Source organism: Giraffa tippelskirchi, chromosome 4 (assembly GCF_054371585.1).
Source record: "Giraffa tippelskirchi isolate mGirTip1 chromosome 4, T2T-mGirTip1v1.2.pri, whole genome shotgun sequence".
In the NCBI taxonomy this organism is placed as follows: Eukaryota; Metazoa; Chordata; class Mammalia; order Artiodactyla; family Giraffidae; genus Giraffa; species Giraffa tippelskirchi.
In genome coordinates this window covers 105,118,614-105,146,047 of record NC_137278.1, presented here as the reverse complement: position 1 = coordinate 105,146,047, position 27,434 = coordinate 105,118,614, and the positions used below count along the sequence as shown (strand labels likewise).

At 33.8% G+C, this 27,434-nt stretch overlaps 1 protein-coding gene across 1 annotated transcript in view; it reads right to left on the bottom strand.

Moving 5' to 3' along the window:
* TRHDE (thyrotropin releasing hormone degrading enzyme) overlaps window positions 1-27,434 on the bottom strand; it is a 431,921-nt gene that overhangs the window by 69,169 nt on the left and 335,318 nt on the right. Inside the window, exons 10-12 of the mRNA XM_081483982.1 lie at window positions 21,716-21,804; window positions 15,489-15,619; window positions 15,324-15,379 (exon numbers count right to left, since the gene is read on the bottom strand). Coding sequence (XP_081340108.1) covers window positions 15,324-15,379; window positions 15,489-15,619; window positions 21,716-21,804 — 276 coding nt within the window. The remainder of the gene's footprint in view (window positions 1-15,323; window positions 15,380-15,488; window positions 15,620-21,715; window positions 21,805-27,434) is intronic.

Here is a 27,434-nt window from a genome sequence, read left to right as displayed (position 1 = left end):
AGTCCTTTACAACAGCTCCTAGTTTTCCAATTTTTTCTTCTTTTGAATGTCACATTTTGTTCTGTCATTATTCTACCATTGAGAATGTTATGTGAGAGACAATCAACTTATTATTTCTTCTGAGTTTTTTTTAAGTTTGTAGAGATCTGTGCTTCCCTTGGAGATACTGGACTGGGAATTTGGTTTGTATTCAAAAGATAAAATTTCAGAGAGTATCATGTGAATACTCCCTCCACTGACCAAGAATATAAAGCATGCAAAAAGAAATCAGCATTTCATTTATTTAAAAAAATGCATAGCAATCCCATCTATCAGAAATTTTTCTTTCGTTTCAGGTAGGTTTTCTTTAAGACTTTCCAACGTAAAAAAAACAGTGTAGGAATTCAGTTGAAATGTTTGGAAAACAAAAGTGATTGTAAACCATGTTGACTCTAACTAAATGTAGAGATGTGGTCACTAATATTAAGCTCTGGTAATTAATAATTGTAAATAAACCAGTTCATTTTTCTACCATGTTACGTATACTACACAATGCATTTATGGAAGGAAAAATGGTTAAGCACATTTAATTTTGCTTGTACAATTAAATAATAATTGCTTGCTAATTTTCTGAGTTAATAAGTGTTTTTAAGAAGACAATATCTCAAGAAAAAGAAAAGATTAAAGCATTTTTTCTCTCTTTTACCTTCTCAGTTGAGGCATGTAGATTAGGAAAAAGCACATTAGTTGTCTTTGAAAAACCTTATATAAACTTCCATTTTGAAATATATATTAATGTCTAATATAATTTATATTTTAGAATACACACATCTCTTACTTTTCTTAAAGTACAAATTGCTATTGATTCATGAATAAAATATAAAAAGGACCAAAAGAAATTATTAATGGTTAAAAATGAAATGCACTATAATATTCTAAACATAGATCCAATAATAAGAAATTCCAAAAGATCTCTACTTCATTGATGTTTAACAGAGAGAGACAAATATCTGTATGTCCAAATATCAGAATGTTCTCATATAGCAGTACATAACTAGAGACATATTATATTCTCCAGAGTGACAGATTTTTTTACTTTCATATACTGCTATTCCTTGCATGATTTAATTCAGATAAATATGGTTTAAAACTGCATCAAATAAAGAGTGAAACTGGTTGGCATAAGAAATATTTTAAAATGACTTTTCTAAATTTCATAGTGCAAGATATTACTTTTTAAAGTCAAATTTCATAAAGATGATATGTTAACTTTTCCATTTTGATTTCTTCATGTTTGTCTTCCTCTTCTTTGTGCATTTGTTCCTTCATTTTATTTTGAGAGCTCTTTGAAGATTGTCTTGAAATACCATCTACTGCTAACATGTTTGAGATCAATGACCAGATAATGGTGGACACAGGTGTCATTATTCTATGTGTGATGTGTTGTTTCCTTCTTCCAGATGTTTTTCAAAGCTGGCCTTAAATTCTCAGTTACTGCGTCTTCCGTGAAGCATTAGGAGATTGTGAGTACACCATCCTAAAGTGACCGCTCCTTCCTTTAAAATACTGTGCTCTTAAACCACCTAACATTCATAGCTCAGTTCAGTTCAGTCGCTCAGTTGTGTCTGACTCTTTGCGACCCCATGAATTGCAGCATGCCAGGACTCCCTGTCCATCACCAACTCCCGGAGTCTACCCAAACCCATGGCCATCGAGTCGGTGATGCCATCCAACCATCTCATCCTCTGTTGTCTCCTTCTCCTCCTGCTCCCAATCCTTCCCAGCATTAGGGACTTTTCCAATGAGTCAACTCTTCTCATGAGGTGGCCAAAGTATTGGAGTTTCAACTTCAACATCAGTCCTTCCAATGAACACCCAGGACTGATCTCCTTTAGGATGGACTGGTTGGATCTTCTTGCAGTCCAAGGGACTCTCAAGAGTCTTCTCCAACACCACAGTTCAAAAGCATCAATTCTTTGGCGCTCAGCTTTCTTCACCGTCCAACTCTCACATAGTAGATGAACATTAAATCTTTTAGAACAGTGTGTTACATTAAATTTTTCTGTTAGATAATTGTGAGATTGTAATCTCTCCTAAATTCTAAGACATTTAAGAATATGCTGTTAAATTTTGTGGTTCATATGTTTAATAAATGTAGTTCACTATGTTTAATAGAATACACTACTATAGCAGAGTCCTCATAAACATTTACTTGGTGAACAAACAAAATACATGTATTTCTAACAAGTATTACTTGATAAAAAATTAATTTTGTTGTGAATATTGCTTTTGAGATTCCTTGCTGCTCTCAACATCATGAAACTGCATTTATTCAGATATATTTATACTTCTTTTAACTACTTAATTATGAAAACTATTAAATTTAATATTAATATTCAACCTTCATATTTAAAATTATAAGCTGTATATTGGAGGAATTATTCTAGACTTCAGTAATACTTTTTGCAAAAATGTCTAAGAGCATATTACAGAGAAATATAAATTAAGATGAAAACAGAGTAAACAACTTCATCAAAATGGATTCAGATGAAAACTTGTGTATACATTTTATACTTCCATAGAGTGATATGCTTCCATGGTAGCTCATTTGGTAAAGAATCCACCTGGAATGCAGGAGACCTCGGTTCAATTCCTGGGTTGGGAAGATCCGCTGGAGATGGAATAGGCTACCCACTCCAGTATTCTTGGGCTTCCCTGTGGCTCAGCTGATAAAGAATCCGCCTGCAATGTGGGAGACGTGTGTTCGATCCCTGGGTTGGGAAGATCCACTGAAGAAGGGAAAGGCTACCCACTCCAGTACTCTGGCCTGGAGAATTCCATGGACAGAGGAGCCTGGTAGGCTACAGTCCATGGGATTGTAAAGAGTTGGACATGACTGAGCGACTTCACTTCCACTTTCACCTAGTGTGCACCAGGCACTATTATGCAGTAGTATTTAGGTGTTTGTTAAACATTTGTTGAGTTAATGATCCGTCACGTTGTCGATAAGCCATTTAGGATCACTATTTTCATCCTCATCTATGCATATTCTTCACTTTCATGTATTTTCAGATGTGAAACGTTACTATATAACTGGAAGATATTGCTGACTAAGTGTATTACAGAATCTTCCATTTGTGAATTATTCTTACAAATGAGCACCATAAATTGAAATAAAAAAAGATCAATCCACTAAAAGTATTTTGACATGCTTGTTTCTCCTACTTTTCATAATTTTTATTTTGTCTGTTTGTGAAAGATGTTCTCATATCACTTATCTGTTGAGAATACGGAGAACACACAGTTCATTTTAATGTCATGTATATATGCTTTAGAAGCTGATTAGCTTATCTGGAATGTAAACTAGATACTGAATGGTGACACAGAAACCAGGTAAATAGCTGTTGAAAGATTTTCCTACTAGTTTCTATACATTCTATAATGACAAAATACAGACTAAAAAATAAAGAACATATATTTCTAAGTTATTATGAATTTTCTATATCTTTGAAATAAATAAACATTTGATAAATAAACATCTCCACCAACATTTGTAACTTTCTATTGTTACATGTGATAACTATCTAGTACATAATTTATGTTTATATTTTATCTCAATATCTTCCTCCCACTAAGAAAATCACTTGAATTTTTTTTACTAAACATTGGCTATGATTCTCAAATTTTAAAATTCTGTATTGCTTTTCCCATATAAAAAGCAAACATGACAAAATAATCTTCCTGAGGGCAAATATAATGATTTCATCACAACATGAAATAAGTATCATGGCTCTGTCTTTGTTATCCACCTACCCTTCAATCCATGTATCCATCATCTATCTCTCTGTCAACAAACTCATTAATGTTCACATTGAATATATAATTTATTGAAATACCCTACATATTACTGTTGCATTTATTGAAACACAAATTTTCATATGGATTTCTCAACTCTTCACACTCTGTGAAATCACTGATAGTCTATCAATGTCAAAATTCAACAGACTGCAGTAACATTTTAAAAATGAAAAAAGGAAAGCTGAGAAATTCTACAAAGATAGAAATTTAAAAGTGTGGTAAGCTGGGAGGCAAGGGGCCTAACTGCTCTGCATAGTGACTATATTTCTGTAATAATTTTAGTCTCACTATCAGTTGTAAAGGGAGAAAGTAACATTTCCCTTGATATGGCCTGGATAAAGCTCATGATCTGCCCTCAGCTTATGCAATTAACTTCCAATGCATTTGCACACTGGGAATGCAAAACCAGGTAATTTTCACCTGGAGTCCTTTCCATTTTGGCATTTCTGACAGCATTCTCAAGAACCCTGCACAAATTTAGAGTGTGTTTAAGTCAGCATCCCCATAAGACTTGCTGATACTCAATCATTATTCTCTTCAGGGCCTATTAGCCTTACTTGAATTTGTCACATATGGATGGCTAGACTAACATTTTCTTTCTTATTAAATCTCTCTTTTTTTCCCCTTTGGTTAGCACTACCACCTGGTGACCTGGAGAATTGATATTGAACTTCTGTTTAATCCTCATCCTAATTAAGTCAAGCAGCTGAGCAACCAGAAACCTCTGCCTCCCTCCCTTTTGAGGCTCAAATCCACTGCACTCCAGGCCATTCCAGTTTAGGAAGGAAGAATGCAATCTGTGATTCAAATGTGGTCTGATTCCACAGAGCCTGGTGCTACTTCTTAGCTTCTGAGTTGGCCTGTACTCACATCTTTAAAGAACATTAAAGAGGCTTTGGCACAGTTACAACAAGTCAAGTTTCCTAATCTGATGTTTGCTCACATCCAAAATAGTGAAGGCCTCTTCACCAGTACTCCATTCCTCATAAGGGCATGTGAAGCATTGCATGCAATTAAAGGAAAACATCACATATTTAAAATCATCTCCCAAGGCATTAAGATTTGCCATATAAGCAAAAGTGTCTGCTATTGTGAATGAATCACTCACATTTGTTGCACAAATGTTGGAAATAAATTTCCTTTCCTTTCTCCTCTTTACCAAATAATTGTCTTTTCAAATATAAAAATGAAATCTTTCATGCTTCATGCCAAGCAGAAACTAATGTAAGATACTTTTTTTCCATTACCTTTTTTCTAGTTTCCTTATCAAGATAGCATTGCTACCTTAGGTAAATAACTGTTGAAGCACAAAACAGATTTTATGAGTTCTAGGAGAAAATTATGAGCACCTCTTTAGCACTGGCCGATTAGTATGCTTGTTAAGAAAGACTGCTATCAGAAAGCCCCTATGAATTTCTGTTTCAAGGTGGAAAAATATCATTTCAAGACAACTTAAAAGAATTACTCTAACATAAAAGCTGCATTAATACCTATACTCATACTGCTTAGTCACTAAGTGGTGTCTGACTCTTTTTCGACCCCATGGGATGTTCCAGGCAAGAACACTGGAGTGGGTTGCCATTTCCTTCTCCAATATTTATATATTACTCATTTTAAAATTTCTTTATAATTTAATTTATCACAACAGAAATGAAAAGAGGTTTTTTGAGAGCTCTTTGAAAATTAGGCTTTTACATTAACAGACTGTCAGAGGATTCACTTAATTTTTTCACACACTAAGTCTACTATAAAACTCTCATTTTCTTCTTTCTTATCAACTATTTCTTACTGAAAGAATGTAATTACTTTTCTTTTCTTTCCTTCATGTTTCTAAGTTCCTGATTCCCTCAAAGAGTACCACAGAATAATCACAAAACTTAAACATGCCTTCTTATCACAGTTAACATTTGCTCCAGGTAACTCTACTGTTCCTGCCTATTGCACTGTCAGTAGATTTACAAATTATCCCGGTTTAGATGCCAGATTAACTTGCAAGAAAATTCTGCCATGGCCTTCACCATGGAAAACTACTGAACACATCAGAACACATCAGTATGCATATATATGGTTGATCTATGCCAGGATGCTCATTTAAACATAAAGGTGTCCCTTAATTATATGAGATTCTTCCAGGAGCTTTCCATGCTTGGGAAAATTTCTAAGACACTCAGATTTTGAATTCTGTTCATAGCTATCCAATGGCATATCTGAAATGGTAAAATATTTGATAGCAAGAATTAAAAAAGTGGTTTTTGAAGAGTTACAACTAAATCCCTGATGTTCTGATTGTTGAATGATCAGCTCCAGACACTAGTATCCATAGAAAGCCATGCTCACTGCTGTTAAGATTACTATATAAGGTCTTTCAGCTTCACAGGAGCATCTGCCTAAGTTGATGCCATAAATACCTTCTGCGCCTCAAAAGGAGTAGTTTTCACGTTGCTGTGGGTGTCAGAATCACATGAGTTACTTCATAAAATGCAGACTCTTAGGTAGTGGCGGGAATATGCTATTTTCAATAAAACATCTGAGGTACACTATGCTGATGCAGGTGGTCTCAAGGTTCATACTCGAAGAAGCACTGCACCTGAATATGCAAAAGATTCCAGCAAGCAGCAGAAGAGATAATTCAAAGGAAAACCACTAAGATAGTACTATCACAGTCCAAGAACCTAAGATCAGAGGAATATTTAGGTCTTTATGCTAAAAGCACATGTTAAAAATATCTATTCGAGTAAAGTTGATGCTGTAAATGACCATCTTGGAGGAAGCTCTGCCTAGATAATTTAAATTATTTGTGAATAGGTAAGTATTTCAAATTATTGGGAGGTTCAGAGAAATCCTAGAGAAATTCTATGAAATCTCAGGCTTATGTTCCAGAGCAAGTATAAAATCAAAAGAATCATAACTTTATGGTAAATGTAACCAGAGAGTACTAACTATACTGCACATTATATATATTTTTTAATTTGTGAGACTCTAAAAAGATTATATACACTTATTCAAACAAATTTGCATTTGCATTTGGAAATTTAGACTATTCTTAAAAAAAGAATGGCTTATGCAAATCCATGTATGTTACAAACATCACTTACACATTTTTTTAAGTACAGGTCTTTTTTTTTTCAATTGGAGGAAAATTGCTGTACAATGTTGTGTTGGTTTCCGCTGTAGCACTGACATATATACAAATATTACTTCACTTTTGTAACTCAAGACTTCAGGTCTTTTCTATGAAAAAATATCAAACCTACAGAAAAATGTCAAAATATCTCCTTCTATTCAGCACTCTCAGACAGTTAGATAGTAATATTAAAACATTTTCACCTATAGAGCTGAAACACAAATTTGGCACCAGAAGGTTACACATTTGCTTTTGAGTTCATGCAATACAACTGAAAAGTCTCCAAGAAAGTTTGCCATCCTTAACAGCCGCAGTGCTTACATGCTAAGTTGCTTCAGTCGTGTCCAACTCTGTGACCCTACGGACATAGTCCACCAGGCTCCTCTGTCAATGGGATATCCCAGGCAAGAATACTGGGGTGGGTTGCCTTTTTCTCTTCCAGGGGATTTTCCCTTAATGCCTCAAGAGGTTTATTCTCAGAAATACTGGTATGTATGGCAGCTCCCTCTAAATCCTTATCCCAAGGATAACATTTGTGACTTCACCCTCATAAGGTTTCTAAATATAGCTCAAAGGAACATGTTACCTCATTTTCTAACCTTGAGCAAACAAGCATATGCCTGTGGGAACAGTTTGGCCTGAAAATTCAGAAATATACTCTAGACTTTCACTGGGTTATCATAGAAAGAAAGTGAAGACTCCTAGCCCATTATAGTAAATGTCCTGAAATGCTTTCAAATTATTTTTAACATTTACTGTGACAAAGTGTTGCATAAACTAATATCAATTTACAGTCCTTTTGGATATGAATTTTTAAGTAATTGCATACAGAAAGTTATAAAATGAGAGAGCTTCAAGGTGACTTTTTTTGTATATCTCAAGAGGAGCCTTAGCTGATAATGACAAATAGATAATTAAATCTCCAGCCTTATAGATGGGAGAAATATTTTAATATCTTGGGTATGGCCACAAAGCTCCTGAATGAACTCATTATGAGTCTCTGCTCAGGGCATGGAAAGAAGTTCCCTGGTCAGAAAGTCCAAAAGTATAACCACAAGCTAACTATAATATCCTTTGATCAATGGCAAAAGATTGGAAGCATAGAGCTAATAATAAGTCCTAGTTTGCAATAAACAATTTTATCACTTTTAGGATTTCATAAATATTTAATTGCAATCCTTTTGCACACACATTCTAGTAGCCTAACAAAAAATAAATAAGAATATAATCATACATGGATACTTCTCCCAAATGAGTCTAATATAAACAGCTAACGAATCATCCTTCTCTCCCTCCCAATGAGTAAATATAAAAACCATTTTAATCAGTATTCTCAGTATTTTATTATTAATAACTCTATGATTCTATTATAAAACACAGCTAAGGAAGAAAAATGTTTACACTAAAATTATATAGTACTTTTGAAAAAGAAGAAGGCAGGGATTGATGAAAGAATTCTAAAACTAAACATCCTTTGTTAAACCAGAATTTATAAAGCAGTAGACAGTGTCAGTCTAAAATCACTGCGGATGGTGACTGCACCATGAAATTAGAAGATGATTGCTTCTTGGCAGGAAAGCTATGACAAACCTAGTCAGTGTATTAAAAAACAAAGACATCATTTTGCCACCAAAGGTCTTGGACCATAAAGAAGGCAGAGCACCAAAGAATTGGTGCTTTCAAACTGTGGTGTTGGAGAAGAGTCTTGAGAGTCCCTTGGACTGCAAGGAGATAAAACCAGTCAACACTAAAGGGAATCAGTCCTGACTATTCATTGGAAGGACTGATGCTGAAGGTGAAGCTCCAATACTCTGGCCACCTGATGTGAAGAGCCGACTCATTGGAAAAGATGCTGGGAAAGATTGACGGCAGAAGGAGAAGAGAACGACAGAGGACGAGATGGTTGGATGGCATCACTAATTCAGTGGACATGAACTTGGGCAAACTCCAGGAGATGGTGAGGGATAGGGAGGCCTGGCATGCTGCAGTCCATTGGGTCACAAAGAGTCAGACAGGGCTTGGCAACTGAACAACAATGAACAGAGTCAGAGGGATCCAGGATTCTTAATCAGGTTTTGCATGGCAATGTTCAGGTGACGTGAAGTAGTCCTGTTATCTCCACAACTGACTTGGGTAATCAGGATAAAATGTCCAGTCTGCCAAGGTATTTCTCATAAAAGGTTTCTAAGTCATTATTTCTCAGTACTACGAAAGATCAACACATGGCAATTTAAACATCCAACCATCGACACAGGAAAAGCTACTGTCCATCTAGCCCAGTTCAGGATGAAACTGCTTTTTAGGTACACAATGTTCCTATTTTCTGCAATGAGCAAAGAAATAATGAACACATGTGTTGCAGGAGAAACGTTAAACAAGGTACAGGAGGACCATCCAGAAGACACAGAACTTCTAATAACAACTATGAAACAAGAAGTCTCACATGCAGCAGATGACTACCACTCAGTTTGCAAACATTAAGTCGGTTTTAACAATGCTGCTAACTCCTGAAACTACAGCCCAGAAACAAAGACAACACATGCAGGTAGGCTTGGAGTATTCTCATAATTTGCTTCTTCATGAGCCATTCTATTTTCACTGACTCATCCACTGAATTTGCAGTTCTTCTAACAGCACTCTGGAGAGTTCTGGCAGAGTTTTAAACTCAGAAACAAGTTGATAAAGATGTATGTATTAATTTTTTAACACATACAGTCTTTAGAAATGTATTGAGTACTACTGATGGAAGCTAACCAGTACTTCAAGCGCACTTCTAGGTGTAACATTCGTAATCTCCAGGCCCAGGTCTTTGTGCTTATTGTAAATTCATCACTAGTATTTTAAAAGAGATAACTGTTATCTTCTTTCCCAACACAACTTGCAAACTAAGCTGTAAGATTCTGCCCTGGCTGAGGCTTTTTTAGGTGATTGGATCCTTAATGGAGTAGCCTGTAACAGAATTTTAAAAAATACGCTATTCAGGCTAAAGTATACGTTATGACATTAATAATGTAATAATCTGGCATGTGTTATACATAATTAAATTTTCCAGGAACCTGGTGACTAAATAAATAAATTAGTGCAATAACTGCCCAGGGCAAGGGTGGTGATGACGATTTATCTCTGGAATTCTTTTGGATATGGAAAAATGTTCCAAATAATTTTCATGTATTTTGAATATTTTCAAACAAAATATCACACAGGTCCACAATTCAGTGATACACACTTGCATAGCTTTTTAAAATCATATCAGAGCATGTTAATGACTTTTAATATCCAAATCCAGTGGTTATTATATTTTCTATGGCAAATATTCCAAATTTCCAGTTTCTACTATATTAAGTGAATAAATAACTTCAGTATGAGTTCTTATATAATCTAACTGCCAATTCCACTCCTTCTCAAATCTATATTTTAATCAATTTGTTCCATGAGTATCACTGTGGTAACAGTTCCCTTGCCTTAAATCCATCCTCTAGTTTACAGTTTTTTCCTGCTTTCATTTTGCTACTTTTAAAACTTTAATGGCTTTTCATAGGAAACTTTCATTCTCTTGATATTATTTCCTATATGATGTCCATCACCCTTGGACAGAAAGATCAAGCCAGCCAATCATAAAGGAAATCAACCCTGAATATTCATTGAAAAGACTGATGCTGAAGCTGAAGCTCCAATACTTTGGCCTCCTAATGTGAAGAGCCAACTCATTGGAAAAGACCCTGATGCTGGGAAAGATTGAGGGCAGGAGGAGAAGGGGATGACAGAGGATGAGATGGTTGGATGGCATCAGTGACTCAATGGACATGAGTTTGAGCAAACTCAGGAAGACAGTGGACAGGGAAACCTGGCATGCTGCAATTCTTGGGGTCACAAAGAGTCAGACATGACTTAGCAACTGAACAACAACAACAATCTTTCTAGACCACATTAATTCTTTACTTTTCAACACTTTCATAATATTTTATTCATCATATTGACACATTGAATATAGTTAATTGTCTACAGTGTATTGTCCCTGCTAGACTATGAACACTGGAGAAGGAAATGGCAACCCACTCCAGTATTCTTGCCTGGAGAATCCCAGGGATGGCGAAGCCTGGTGGGCTGTTGTCTGTGGGGTCGCACAGAGTCGGACACGACTGAAGCGACTGAGCAGTAGCAGCAGCAGACTATGAACTCATTGAAAACAAGAACTGCATCTAGTTCATTTTTATATCTCCCGACCTAGCAATGCTTCATCACAACAAAGCCCAACAACAAACATGAAGGACCACCTACAAAAAAAAAAACAATATCTAGGCATTTAGTCACTAATTTCAAAGTTCAGGTCATAATACAATGACATTTTGAAGACAACTGATTAGTTCCTGACACACAAGGAATGAAAATTAGAACATGTAAGTGCAAAGGCAGTGCCATTTCCTACAGAAGCATATATCATTAAAAAAAAAATGAGGGAATAATATGACATTACCAGAACTCATGTAAATAAAGCTACAGAACTTCACTAAGGGACCTAAATAAGTGGGGATAAATGTTTTGGTATTGGAAAACTCACATTTCAAAAGATGCTAATTCTTTAAAAATTAACTTATAAATATAATGCACATTCAGTCATAACTACAACAGGATTTTAATGGCTTTGTCAAACTGATTTTGAAATCTACACTTAAGAGAAAATATGTAAGATTTTGAACAAGAACAAGAGAAAATGTCGCCAACCACAACACACTATAAAGCTAAGCTAATCAGAGCAATGTGGTACTAGTACCAAAAAGAACAGAGACCAGTTGAACAGAATTGAATCAATTCCCTAAAACAAAAATATTAGCATTAAGATAAAGACATCATTTCAAATCTATGAATAAGAAAGGTCTTGTAAACAAACAGGATTAAATAATTGATTATAAACATAAAATGTCAAAGAAAACTATGCTATACATAAAAACTCATTAGAGAAGAAGGGGTTGAGAAAATAGATGTAAAAATAAAATAGCTTGCAAATAAAAAAATGAAATAGTTTCAAAATGTTCATATAGCAAAGGTCTCCTATGGAAAGCAGAACCAGAGAGACAGAAAGCTACAAATGGAATACCAAGTAAATTAAAAGCCATTGAGATGATGAAATATATCACAAAGTTAAAAAAAAAAAAAAGACAAGATATTGAGAGAAAATACTGTAGAATCACTCTCTACAAAAGGCTTAAAACCTCAAAACATCCAAAATATATAGGAAAAGAGTAGGAAAAATACCTCACCCATCTTCTATTGGACTTTTCTTTTTCTTCTAACAGGGTAACAATTCATAAAAGAAAACTAAATACACATGGAAGATGAAGATGTTTAGGCAAAGATGCACAAGTTATTTTAACTAGTTTTATAATAACTTCAAAAGAACCTTATTTTTGTTTCTATACTGTCAAAAATATAAAAGATATATGTTGTTTACTATCATGTATGGTATGAGGGCATTGGGCCCCCTCATACATGGTTGATGGAGGGTTCTACTGGGAATCCTTTTGGAATACAACTTGTAATTTTATCAAAAATGTTACACTCTTTAAACCAAAAATTCCACTTTCAAGAATCAATCATACCAAAATACATATATGTACAACAAAAGACTGTTCAAGGACATTCAGTGAAGTCTTGATTATAATAATGAAAATTTAGAAAAAATGGAATAAAGCTCCTCAGACTTATTTTTATAAATGAGTCAGAGAACATTTCTGTTCATGTAAAAAATTAAACTGTATAGAAATTGTTTAAAAAGGGCCAGATTCATATACATCAAATATTAATAATTTTATCTGAGGATAAAAGCTATGGGAGGTCACAGAAGGAGAAAAACAAAAGTTTCACATTGTTATCTCTCTTGTTTGAATCAGTACAACTAGAATGCATTCTTGCAGTTTTTATATATTTTAAAAAATATATAAAACCATAAAAAATACCTAGAATATGTGTACTTAATTGCACAAAAAAATAGTGGGCCTGAAAGTTTACGGTCTGAGTAATTAATAATTAATCAGCAATTCATTCAACAAATATATACTGGTATAATCCAGTACCAAAGATTAAGTTAGGCAGTAGTCACACAAAGATGAGACAAGCCCTACCCTCACAATCACTCAAAAATCACAGGGACCCAGAAGAGTAGTTGAACGATAAGGTGACAACTGCTAATGCACAGATACAGAGATGTCACCTTATTCTTGATGGGGAGGACAGACAGGTTTCAGGTAATGTGGTGCAAGTGGAAAAAAAAATTTTTTTAAGTGAATAATAATATTCCCAACAGACAAGGGGAGAGGAGAAGAATTTCATGCAAGGGGCAAAGTCATCCTGACCTGAGGTCCCAGGCTCTGCTGTGCTACTGTCTTGAGTTGAATGTTATCTCCCATCCCTTACTTAAAACTCGTGCACCCTTAGCTAAGAACTTAACCCCTCTCAACCTCCACGTCTATAACATGCTATAACATGGCTGTAGTAACCACACCCACACCATGGGTTTAGTAAGAAGACTGAACAAAATCATTCATAAAAGCCTCAGTAAAGTATCTGGAACATGTATATTGATAAATATTTGCTACTCTTCTATGTGTTACCTATAAAGAAGCCAAAAGGATTGCAATATGTTCAGGAAACTGAAAGAAGGCTGAATTAGGTGGGTAGCAAAACTTTGAAACATTTACTAGCATTACACTAAAACATGAAGAACTCCAAGTAACTGCAGAGTGTTTCACATAAATGCAGAATAAATCTAATTTGGAGTTTATTTCCATGCTAATAGGAGACCTATTTCATGATCAATAGAACACATTTTAATATATATTCAATGAGATTTGCATATTTCCCTGGTAAATCTGTATAAATGATAATGAAATTGTTTACTTGCAAGCATTTAAGGCTTCCAAAATTGTTATTTAAAGCAATGTTCTACTTTAGTCAACAAGGAATTTAATTTTTGAAAAAAATTCATCTACTAAAATTAAAATATTTCATTTAAAAATAGCTTCTATTATTTAATACAAAATTCCTTTCCTTTCAGGTTCCATCTGCCTCTCTCTTTAGGACGTCACTATTTATTTGCTTTCTCACCATCATTTCAAACCCATAAGGATTCACATGAACTATTGTTTCAAATCCCCCTCTCAATCTTCCTATATTACCTGGCTCTTATATTACTGCATATATGCTAAGTCCTGGTCCTGTCAATTACTAGCTGTGCGACTTTAAATGAGTTACTTGACCTCTCTGAGCCTCAGTTTCCTCACTTATAAAATAGGAATAATAATAATAATATAGGTCTGCTTATAAGGTTGTAAGAATTATACAAATTATTATATGTAAAACAAAACAGTGTCTGGAATCTTTTAAATGTTTAATTAACTGGTAAGGTTAGTTACCTTCCAGTTTCTTAGTTTTTCCTTGTGGAACCCTTAACAGATCCCTCTTTAGCCTGCTTCTCCTTCAGGGCAATGTATACCCTCTTACTGGCTTTATGCACTCTCTAAACTCCTCTGTCAAAATAATCTTCATGTCATATCTAACACTTTATTGAAAGTCTTCATATCTTACTTAATCTTTATTCCCACATATGACTTTCCTCCACCTCTATCATTTCTAAATTTTTGTCCAATCTTATCATATTATTAAAATTAAAACTATATTTGGATGTGAAGCAACACAAAATATTAAAAGAACTGAGTTTATTTTACTATTCAGCCTAAAAATTGAGTAAAATAGCTTGGGTTTATGAACAACAGTATTTTAAAGGAAAAGCTATTTAATGACTATTCAAAGGAATATCTGATTTTTAACATTATAAAATATAACTATAAAAATAGATTATTAGAAACAAATATTACTGTAACTAGTACTAAAACTTCTGCTACAAGATTGATATATATTTTGTTCAGAACAGCTTTACCCAGTAGAATATTTATTTCTGTCTTGCAGCACAAGCTTTTCATAATGAATCACATTCAAAAATACATTAAAAAAAGATATACTAGTATATGTCAGGAAAAAAAATTGATGATGCTTGAAGGTACTTTCCATGAAAAATTAAATATGGCACAATGGTCATTTTGTAGACTTCATTAATGAAATTGGAAAGAGATTATTAATCTTGAGTGTTAAATTGAACCTGTGGTGAAAACTGATCAAGCTTCTCCTGGCTCAGAAATACCCTACAGCTACTATTGATCAAGAGTTTGGGACACTGATTATAATTTATATCTAAACACAAAGGATGTGAGATAGAAATTATTTTTAAAAGATTTCTGATTCTATTTAGCTTAACAGAGGAAGTCTTAAGAGTACTAGTTTTATTGTGGAGATCCACAGGAAAACATACCTGGCTAGGCTGAAGGCGTCGTCGATCAAACCTGCTCGGTTACTGACAGAGAGAACCTATGAGGTCAACCAAAAAAAACAAAAATACAAAAATGAAGTTATTTAGGATTAAAATGGCAGATGTTCATATGTCTAAACAGATCTTTGATGAGTAAGTCCAGTTTACCTCATGGTTCCTGATTAATTGATCAATTAATAATCTCCAGTTCCTTAAATCATAGTTGACTCTAAAATAGCCAGTTTGATTGATGTTCCCCAGCAACCAGCTTCCTTTGTCCAAAGTTATCCTATGGTGTTCTGAAAACAGCATTTTAGGGGGTAAGAGAGATTTTCAATTTTCAGGGTTAAAATGGAAGTATGCTTTCTTAATATCAAATGTCACAGTACCAATAATTAAAAGAGGACACCATTCTAAATACCTAATTGAAATCTACTCTTTACTCATTACTTAATTAATTACTATGGTTAGAATTTGCTAGAAAACCTTTAGTCTCTTATTCATTCTACTCAATTAACTGTTTTCTTATAATTAACATTTTTATTCTTGATAAAGCCCTATTATGTATATAAAATTATCTTTCTCACGATAAATATAACCAAGAAATCTACTACTGCATTCATGTGGCTACCAGTTAGATTGTATATGTATCTGTGGTCGGAATAAAAAAAGCCTTCAGGTGCATAATCTACTTATTTTATTCAGGAAGAAAGTGATTAGAACAATAGGGCTCATTTATTTGAAAGTCACTGTTATTTCTTACCCTTTTCCTTGTGCTTTTTGAATGTGCTAATAAATAACAGATTTTCCAGCATCATCAATCATGTTGGGAAAAAGAACCTCATTTAAAGCTCTAATATTTCTACATATAATTAGAACAAAGATAATAAATTTTGCTTACTAGAATCATTTTGGAAAATGGTAACTTGATTGCATTTACTGGTTAATTCAATTAAAGAAAGCCAGTAAAAGCCGTCTTATAACTTAACATATTTAACCCCTTCAAATATGATACAGACAGAGAACTCATTCACTTTTAATGGCAGCCTTTATTGACTTCCTAAAACCATAGTTTACAATTCTAATCACTTTGTTGCTGATGCCTTCAGGACTCATGCTTCATAGAAGTTGCATAATATATGAAGTTATTTAAAATTTGTACTATATATATATATATATATATATTTTTAAACTGTACAAAACCTGTATTGTTGTAACTGTTCTCCTATATAAAAATGTTTGAACTTAGGCCATTGATTGTTTTTGGCTCTCGATTTCCTTACCTATAACCTAAAGGCCAAGTAATGCCATTTAAGGACCCTTCCAATTGTATGATTCAACGGCAAAGAGGATAATTTATTAGTTTGAGATTTTACACAGCTTAATCTGTGGTACTTAGAAAAATAAATCTGTCAGATATTACTCTAAAATATTTATAACTTTCCAAGTTTCTAATAATTTGTATATGCATATTTTTCAAAAATGTAGTATTTACCCACACAATTTCTGTGAAGTTTTAGAATGTCACCCAATTTTACAGATGTAAAAATAAAAACAAATAATCTAAAAAACAGCATTTAAAATTAGTTCTCATAATGAGAGATTTTAGTTAATCATGCCTGAATTCACTGAAGAAAAACTGATTGAAATATTGATGATATTGTTTCTCTTGAGTAACCCTAACTCTTTAGGAATGATAAGATTTTTTTATAACAAAACATTTAAAATTGTTATTGAATTCACATGGGTTAAGAACAAGTTTAATCATTTTCATCTAGCTAGTGAGTATTCTTTGAAGAAATTACAATATTAAAGCATTGGGTTTAATAAACACATGATAAAACTTTTCACAATTTTGAAATGGTCATGGATTTCTATATTAAATCTGTTTTTTAAAGTTACTTCCTCCTGACATTTTATATAGATGGTATAACTTACCTTCATATAATGCACTTATTTCTAGTTTTTTGAGTTTTTGAATTCAACAACTTATAGGTAGAATAGAGACCAATTAAAACAGGAAAACAATCCCTACACCTTCTATGTAATCTGAGGAGAAAAAGAAAAGCAAGCATCTATTATTTTTAAATATTCTATTATTAAATTAATAACTAAAACTTGAAGGTTATTACTGTTCATGGATATTTTTACACCTTTGCTATGGATGAAATCTTTGGAGAAATGATTCCCCAAAAGATTTTGTAATAGATTTTTAAATACCTTTTTCATTCTACTTAATTATATCTCTAAAATGTTCTTCAGATTAACTAATGGCAAGCAATGAATTTTAAAGAGATCTTTTCCAGTAATCTAATGAGGTACAGTTTGTGATGAGTACCACAGTAAAAAGTATGGATGTTATATTTCAAGTGTTAGTAGTAACAATTAAAATTTATATTTAGAATATATCCAAAATGGCACAAGATTCAGACTACATCAAGGCACAGAATAGTTGGCATTTTATAATGTTTTATATTTTTATATTTTATTCTTCTTTTTGGAATGAAGAAAGCAGATCAGATCTTTCTACTCAATACTGGCTGGTTGCAGAACAATGAGAATTCAAAACAAACAGAAAAGTGAACCAGGATGCCAAGGGGAACAATGTGAAACAAATTCACGTATAATAACACACCCTGGTTTTCTCATTGGACTCTTGTGAGAATCAAATTAGCTCATGCTCTGTAGAGACTATAGAGGACCATTCATGTGCATTCTATGGCCAAGTGTTGAAACTGACAGATCTGCAAAGTAACCAAAGTATTAAAATTTTGTGTGTGCATGTGTGTCATAAATAAACTTAGAAAAGAAAATCAAGTTCCTAAGACATTTTTGGTAAGTTATTTCTCAAGCCTTAATTTGCTCATTTGCAAAGTAGAGATTAAAAAAAAAATACCTTAAAGGCTATGAGAATCCTATGAGCCAATATTTAAGGGAAGCATTATTCTATTTTTAATGTTTACTTCTGATTTTCAGAATCAGTTTCCCTTTTAATTTGAATCTTTTCTTTCCTAATGTTTGTCATTAACTGTATTTCCTTCCATTATACATTAGTTAATAGTTAGTCAATATGAGGGCTACTACCTATAAATGTCTGCTTTCTCAGCATTTTCATAGTAAAAACAAAAGAGAAAAATCTTTTTACCTACTTTCAATAATTCAAACATTTGTTTTAAAAGTATGATATGTGCCTTAGCTTGGAATTAATTAGATAACCACCCAACACACAAAAAATTGAAGTGTTAGTAACATATAATGATACAAATAAAATTCATATTTTATAGTTTACATTGTTCACTAATGACTTGACCTTAGTATCATGTGACATCAAATTGATATTACTGATGATGAAAAATTATGAAAGCATCAGGTGTGAAGTTGCTCAGTGGTGTCCAGCTCTTTGCGACCCCATGGACTGTAGCCTACCAGGTTCCTCCATCCATGGGATTATATAGGCAAGAATACTGGAGTGGGTTGCCATTTCCTCCTCCAGGAGATCTTCCCAACTCAGGGATTGAATCCGGGTCTCCTGCATTGTAGGCAGCCACTTTACTGTCTGAGCCACCAGGGAAGCTCTATTGATCTGTTATAATTAAAAAGTGGAATGTTTAACATATGTTGGTAAGAATTGATCAGAATATGTTCTTACCGTATCTATGAAGAAACAATTTTTATTAATATTGGTTGACTATATTTTGAAGATAAAAGGCGATCTAAAAGGATACAAATTTAACCTCTTTTCCCTAATCCTTGACTTGTTTCTGTTTTTTATTTGTCATCAGAGTGAAGGAGTTCAAGACAAAACTAAATACACTTAGAATGAGAATAAACAGGGAAACTAGAAAGGGTGCCTTTGTTTTATGTCCCACTTGTAAGATTCTTCCAGATGTATGTATTCATAACTGAGACTACGTTCTATCAATCAGAAGACTCTGCTATGATTTAATGGAATATGACACAATGCACTCCATAGATTGCACACTACACAATTATGGAGTGAGGGGGTCTGCAAGTAATAACATCTTTCAATTGTGTCCAAACTCTTTGCAACCCATGGACTGCAGCCTGCCAGGCTCCTTTGTCTATGGAATTCTGCAGGCAAGAATAATGGAGTGGGTAGCCATTTCCTTCCTCACCCAGGGATTGAACCAGGGTCTCCTGCATTGCAGGCAGATTCTTTATCATCTGAGCCACTAGGGAAACCTAAGTAATATCACAGTCCATGTAAATATCATCTCCTAGAGTTACGCATTGCACAAAACTATGCAGCTGTGTCTAACAATCAAATGTATGACCACAGAGGACTTTTTAGGCAAGCATATGGCTTGAAATATCATGTTGTTATTATTTCTGATTAATAATAAAGACTATAAATAAAAACAATCTCTCAAATATCAGTACAACAACCTGTGGTCATTGGTGAAGAAAAGCCATGATAGTAATAATTTAAAATGGAGTATGCATGCGTGTGTGCTCAGCCACTTCAGTCATGTCCAATTCTTCGTGACCTTATGGACCACAGCCCCTCCAGGCTCCTCAGTCCATGAGGTTCTCCAGGCAAGAGCACTGGAGTGGGTTGCCATGCCTTCCTCCAGGGGATCTTCCCAACCCAGGGATCAAACCCCATATCTCCTGCATTACAGGTGGATTCCTTACCACTGAGCCACCAAGGAAGCCCAAAATGGAGTATAATCCGCAAAAATATTGAATCACTAGCCTGTACACCTGAAATGGACATAATATTGTAAATCAATGAAACTTCAATAAAAATAAAGTTCATGATACTATTGTAGATACTCTGTGGACATCATGGATAACACCATAGAAATAACTAGGGAGTTAGAGGAAATGGACCCTGAGAAAAGAGTTGAAGAAGAATCAGACTTGCCCTGAATCCCTGCACTGTCTAAAAGTGAAAGCTGGGGCTGATCCTGACACTGGATCAGTATCTAATTTCCCATTTCTATTCTACCTTCTACTTTTTCACTTTATTTCTGTAAACTAGTCTATCTTGTGTCCCCAGCAATCCTATGGAGTGAAGACTTCATTCTAATAGCTGAATTATTACAATAGGAGCTCATTGCTTGTTTTATGTAGATAAATAAAACAACTACATGAAGGTAAAAGAGAAGTATAAAGAAAATACAGTAAGTGTGAACTCAGAGCATGGTATAAAAACTAATTCAAAGAAATGAAAAGAATAGATTATAGTAAGCAATTTAAAAGGAGTACACCAATACATCTTAAAGTAAGCATTTCAATGCATTATTGCATTATATATGATTGTTTTCTACACAATGTATATAAATGAAAGCACATATTTTCATAATATATATTAAAAATACAATAACATGAACATTTGAATAAAAATTCAACTGGAAAAACAAGTGTTTATATTTCTGGTAAGCAGATTAGATTCTGCTGCAAAACCTTTTTCTTATATGTATGTGTGTATGTATTTTGACCATTTACATCTCCCTAACAATAGCTAGACTGAGGGGAAGAAACAGTATTTTGTTATTTATTTATACTTCACCTTGTTTCAAGAAAATATTTGTTTAAATGATGCTTATAAAATAGTAAGGAAGGATAAATTAGCAGAATATGAAAAAACAGTAAGAAAGACAAAATGTAGAATACTTGACCATTTAAATCTAAATGAGATGTTACATAAAAATGATAACTGGTTTTTTCAATTCAGTGGAAAACAGAAATAAAAGAGACCTGGTTCACACTCTAGCATGAAGGATTTAGATTGGTTTCAAGAAATAGCTTTCTGATAGTGAATTGAAATAGGTCACTATCTTATTTGAAGATATTTAGAAACAGAATAGAATCTCATCTTTCTCTGCTCCTTGAGCATTAACCCTACCTAAAGGATGGCTTGATGAGCTATCAAGGCCTCTCATATCTGGCTCTATAATTATCTAATTTTATGGAAACTACTGCCAGGCCCATTCTATATAGGGCCAGTCTAATAAAGAGAAGATAGCTGGAAAGTGGAATTAAATATGTGGCCAGCATTTCACTGCTTGACACACTGCTCTATTGGGAACTATGATTATAATTCAATTACATTTGGGTTTACAAAATAATGCAGTTTAAAACAGTTAAAACTAGTACTACAAGTATTCTGTTTTTAATTTTCTCTTTACAATCAAAGACACAAATTTAATAATTATGTCAATAGACTGAGATTAGACTATGTAGAAACTATACTATATTATAGTTATAGTATAGTATATAAGAAACTATACTTAATTTTATAGAGATTATTCTTCTATATTCTCTTTCTAATTTGTCTTTATTCACATGTTTATAACAGCTGAAACTAGAAGTTGCTAAACATTTATTTGTGATCAAGTAGTTCCTCAGAGGAAAAATATATGTTTTACCTGATTTATTAGACACCCAGATAATTGCTTCTGAAGACACATGGCTTCTATTTCCTACCACAATAGTTAATGGAATCTGCCACAGGTAACTGCAAAATAAAAGACAAACTTTAGGAACTAAAATGGTTGTAACAAATAAACAGTATTTCCTATACATCTTCCATGTGATTTTTTTTTATTATTCTCTTTAGGAAAATTTAAAAGATTCCCCAGGCATAAATGTAAGGGGTAAGTCAAAATGAATTTACTCTTTCAACTCACTAAGCAGACTTGACCTCTAAGACTTTTAATTTCAATACAAAAGGAGGACTACCAGCAAAACAATTTATCTTGGGGGGAAAAAAAGATTTGCATTTTATATGAGGAATAAAAAGTAGCTAAAATCTATAAATCTGCACCACATAATATATTGATTAAAGTCTTAAAATAACTTCGTTCTACTTGATTCTATAGTAGATTAATGCACATTTCAGTGGTTTTATGCATTTACATGTCAACATTCTCCTCATTTACTTGTCTAACTATTCTTAGAAAAAACTTGTCATTTTTTAAAAAAAGTTAATACAGCACACCTAAAGTTACACAGCAAAGTAAGGACAAAAAGAAAAATTAATTAGATATCCCTGAAATCCAGATCAATACAAAGAGTACTATAAGACACACTTAATGCTCTGTTTTCTAAAATGGATTTTCCAAATTGATATGTGAAATCATCCACCAACGTGCAGGGATCAGTCATGAGTCTCAGCTATTAAAGAGAAGCATTTTGTAGGCTATGACTTTTTATAGGACAAAAATTGAGGCCTAAACTTGTACATGAAGTAGTATCAATTTAACCTCAAATGAGCAGCCAGAGATAAGCTGGATAGTCTTATAATAAAATCCGGGGACTACATTTTGCACCCTCCTCCCATAATACAGCCAGATTATGTTGACCAATCACTGTATCATTAGCAAGAGGGGTAGCCAACAATATGCAATATGTGAAAAATATTTCTGACTTGAAAACTATAAGAAGATATGCTGTGTGATCTCAGTAACTGTAGGAGTTAATGGAGAATTTTTCAGGGAACATGTCTGGAGCTATATACCTAAAAATAGAATGAACATGCCTTTTAATAGCGGAGGACATCTCCAAATCTGTCATACTGAATTTGATTATTAGTTTATCATTTCATGTTTTGTAGTCACAATAAACAGAATTTAGTAATAGCACAAAACTCCAAACAGAAGACTGGGAGAAATTCCTAGTTTTATACCGACTCAATGGCACCCCACTCCAGTACTCTTGCCTGGGAAACCCCATGGACGGCGGAGCCTGGTAGGCTGCAGCACATGAGGTCGCGAAGAGCCGGACACGACTGAGAGACTTCACTTTCACTTTTCCCTTTCATGCACTGGAGGAGGAAATGGCAACCCACTCCAGTGTTCTTGCCTGGAGAATCCCAGGGACGGAGGAGCCTGGTGGGCTGCCGTCTATGGGGTCTCACAGAGTCGGACACGACTGACGCGACTTAGCAGCATCTCCAGCGAAAGTTAATATGTTTAAGATTCTAAATTTTAAAAGTATATGCTATACTTATTCAGAGAAACACTTTTGAGTCCCCACTAAGGGAAGACATGATGCTATACTATAATGCACTTCAGACAGGTCAGGAAATCAACAACCTATAGCAGCAAAATAGTATCGCATTTAGAATACACGTTGGTGAACACAACCCATGTACACTCTTTAACAAATATCCTCAAACTCGTAACATGATGCTAAGAATATGCCAGAAACATTTTTAAATGGATTTACTGTGAGGAAGATATACAAAGAACTGAGATAGAAACCTAGATATAGACAGATATAGCTGTTCTCTAAAAATAATGATGTAGATCATTAGATATAGTTGTTCTCTAAAAGTAAGGAATCATTTTGATTTATTGAAATTATCAATTAAGAGACAACAATACCTAACTCTGCATCTGATTCTCAATTAAGCTATGATCGCACTTTTGTGTACCTAAGATCTTTCAAAAGCCTGGAAATGAAAGGTATTCCATAAATTGTTGTTGAAATGGATTGAACAGGATTGAATTGAAGTAAAATAAAAGGAACCATATCAGTCTATAATAGACAGAGATTAACTTTATGAAATAGATTTTTTTAGTATATGTCTTCTGTATTGAGTTGGGGCAACTAAATTTTGACATCAATCAAATATCAGTTAAAGGGCAAAAGATATATTAAAGGTATTTAAAACTCTTCAAGGATAAATGTGTCTTTTTGTAGCATGATCATAAAATATTTATGAAAATTATTTGCTCCTAATATAATTATACTTCTAATTTTACACTTATTTAAACTTCATTCTTCTAAATAACGAAATTATATATAACAATAAAAATTGAGGTTTTGATATTTGAGTTTTCTCAAAAGTCTCGAAAGTGCAGAAAAAGAGATTAACATCAATAGCTGCATGTTGTTTACAGACAATTCCACACACAAGAAATTTTCCTAAATGACAACACTGCACTGTATAGCCATATTCAGATGCAAAAAAAAAAAAAAAGTTAATCCTAAGGTATCAGGACACAAACATCAGGGCATTTTGTAAAACTTTAAAATAGCCTCTATATTTTTCTTAAGAATATTTTTGACCTCTATTCTATATGCCTATGTATCTGTATGTGTGTATATAGATGCATGTATGGACATGTATTGATAGACACATAAACAAAATCAATACATTGTCACGAAAACAAAATACAAATTACAAATCACTAAGCACATTTTGCTATACTGTAAATACTATACAAGTTACTTTTTGTAACTTTCTAAACAACACATATTTGATCTTTCCACCAATTTCATTTTAAGATCAAAGAAAACATGACAAATATGTTCCTTTATAATTACAACTTAAAAGGCTAGGGACCCTATATATTGTGGGCGAAAAGCTCTGTGTGGTGTGCTGCGAAAAAAAAAAAGAAAAAAATCCAAGACTGCAGTGAGTTATATTTTAAAAGAAACTAGAAAAAAGAATGTGTGAAAGTAGCTTGTACCCCTGCCCCTTAAATTTAACTTGAATGTTTTATCATTTCATTTTAAGAAGAAAAGAAATGAAAACAATACATTTCAACAGACTCTCCAGATAATTTTTTTCTTTAATAGTCCCTGGGAATACCTCTTTTCATGTAGGTCACATTTTTATAATAAAGCAATGTTTTTTTTAACGATTATGTTAAGATAGAAAAGAATAGTTGCTTATTTTAGCTTGAGTGAAAAATCTTTTTTTTTTAAACTGTACCAATATTAGTGAAGCATTCAAGCAGATGCCATGAAAAATGGTTCAGAGGCTGCTGTCATTAGATCCAAAACAAAAGGAGATAAATGTAATTCTCTATAGCACAGGACTCCAAGAAGCTCCATAAATATGAGAGACATTACTGAATCTTTATATTAACTTTATAGAAAAAAAAGCTACACAAAGTTACAACTTTCCAAATATCAAAATGCTAGCAAATATGTTACTTTCACATATCAACTAACTTTATGTAATTATTATATAAAAATCTTTCCTTTCTCTGCTGTAACATAGCTACCTCATATGAAAAATAATGTGACTGTTGTTGTTGTTCAGTTGCTCAGTTGTGTCCAGCTCTTTGCAACTCCATGGACTGCAGCACACCAGGCTTCCCTGTGCATCACCATCTCCCAGAACTTGCTAAACTCATGTCCATTGAATTGGTGATGCCATCCAACCATCTCGTCCTCTGTCGCCCCCTTCTCCTCTTGCCTTCAGTCCTTCCCAGCATCAGGGCTTTTGTAGAGTCAGCTCTTTGCATCAGTTACCAAAGTATTGGAGCTTCAGCTTCAGCGTCAGTCCTTCCAATGAGTATTCAGGATTGATTTCCTTTAGGATGGACTGGTTTGATCTCCTTGCAGTTCAAGGGACTCTCAAGAGTCTTTTCCAACACCACAGTTCAAAAGTATCAATTCTTCAGCTCAGCCTTCTTTATGGTCCAGCTCTCACATCCATACATCACTACTGGAAAAACCATATCTTCGACTATATTGACCTTTGCTGGCAAAGTAATGTCTCTGTCTTTTAAGGACTTCATACATTTAAAATGTTTTAGGCATGTTATAGTATTCTAGTGTCCTCTACAAAATTGAAGACAAAGAATTGATTATACTGTCCTAGAAAATATCCTCAATGGGGTTTCTGGAATAAATGAGCTCTATGTTTTACTGCACTAACTATTTGCATTATACAATAAAGATCTAAGAAATTTACAAAGAGCAGATAGACTTGACCACAACATTAGAGTGAATTAAATGATCAATTAATATAAAAGTGAATACTAAAATTTCAACTGCAAACTCTATTATTTCAAAATAGATAAAAAGTAAATGTTGAGGCTGATGGGATACCATGCATTATCTCACTCAATATTTTCTATGCCAAGTTCTCAGCATTCAAAACATTCATGTGATTTTATAACTTCAGCAAAAGCAAAGCTCTGTAGGTGCTATATATGCCTATACATCCTAGGAGAAAGTCTTACTTTAGAGAATCAGACTCGTGGCTGATATATCCGGAGCATGTTATAGGTTGACAGAATATTTTTGTTCAAAATTTGTTCTATCGTCTGCATGTCCTCTATGTTTTTCTGCATCAGTGATGCTTGTGTCAGTTTGATCATTTTCAAAGGCATGGCCTGAATCTCTCTGACTTTGCCACAGTCAAGTACTTTTTACATACTCCCTGGCAGGCCTAGGGTGATGCCTAAGCAGGTTTCACCTGGGGCCAGACAGTGGTTGACTGGAAGCATTGTTTGGCAGCTGTGAGTGATTCAGCCTGGGTAAAGAAGTGTTGACAGGATCAGACCTTGACAACGTGGCAGGATAGTACCTTGCATTCCACAGGTCCAAACAGTTGGATTGCAAGGGCAGTTTATTGAAGGACAGCGTATCTACTAACCAGGAAATTTACAATATTTTCTTACGTGGCTTCCCAGTTTAGTCACCAGAAAGCATCCATGAATTTCTCAGTCACTTCTCCATGGACTCTGTCTTGGAGCTGCCCTACTTAGGATGATTTCCGTTCCTTTTCGATATAATGAAGAAAGTTAATGCATGCTTTGCATAACCTAGATACTGGTGCATGATCAAATCAGAATTCTTAATATTCCAAATGGGAGACAGTGTGACCAGTCTACAGTCCACACCTCATCTAACTTATTAATTTAAACTCCATCCCTCCCTGTCCCCAATTCTCAACTTTTCAAGATACTTTAGAAAAAATAAAATGCAATGATTTAAGTTATACTATCTTTCCTTGGCTCAGCTTTAATAAAATGCAAAACAGTGGGAAAACATGAAGTAGAAAAGAAACACTATATGCTGAATTTTCAGTAATGAAAAAGAATTTCAAATGAAAGTTAAAATAACAACAAATCAAATTCTATATATGTTGCATTTAGTGGTTTTGAAACACTAAAAGTTAAGGAAAGGAACATATTTTGATACTATGTGACTTTGATACCTAGACTAAATGGATCTAGTTTGAGTTCCTTTGGTTCAAACACTATTTATCTTGGTTTCACATTTCTGTTGGTTTTAACAGGTCTTTCTGGATTGTTAGTTTCTACTGTCTGTTTTATAAATCCCAGTTTTCTCAATACTATTCAATTCACTTTAAAGTATTTTAACTTTCTTAAATTTAAT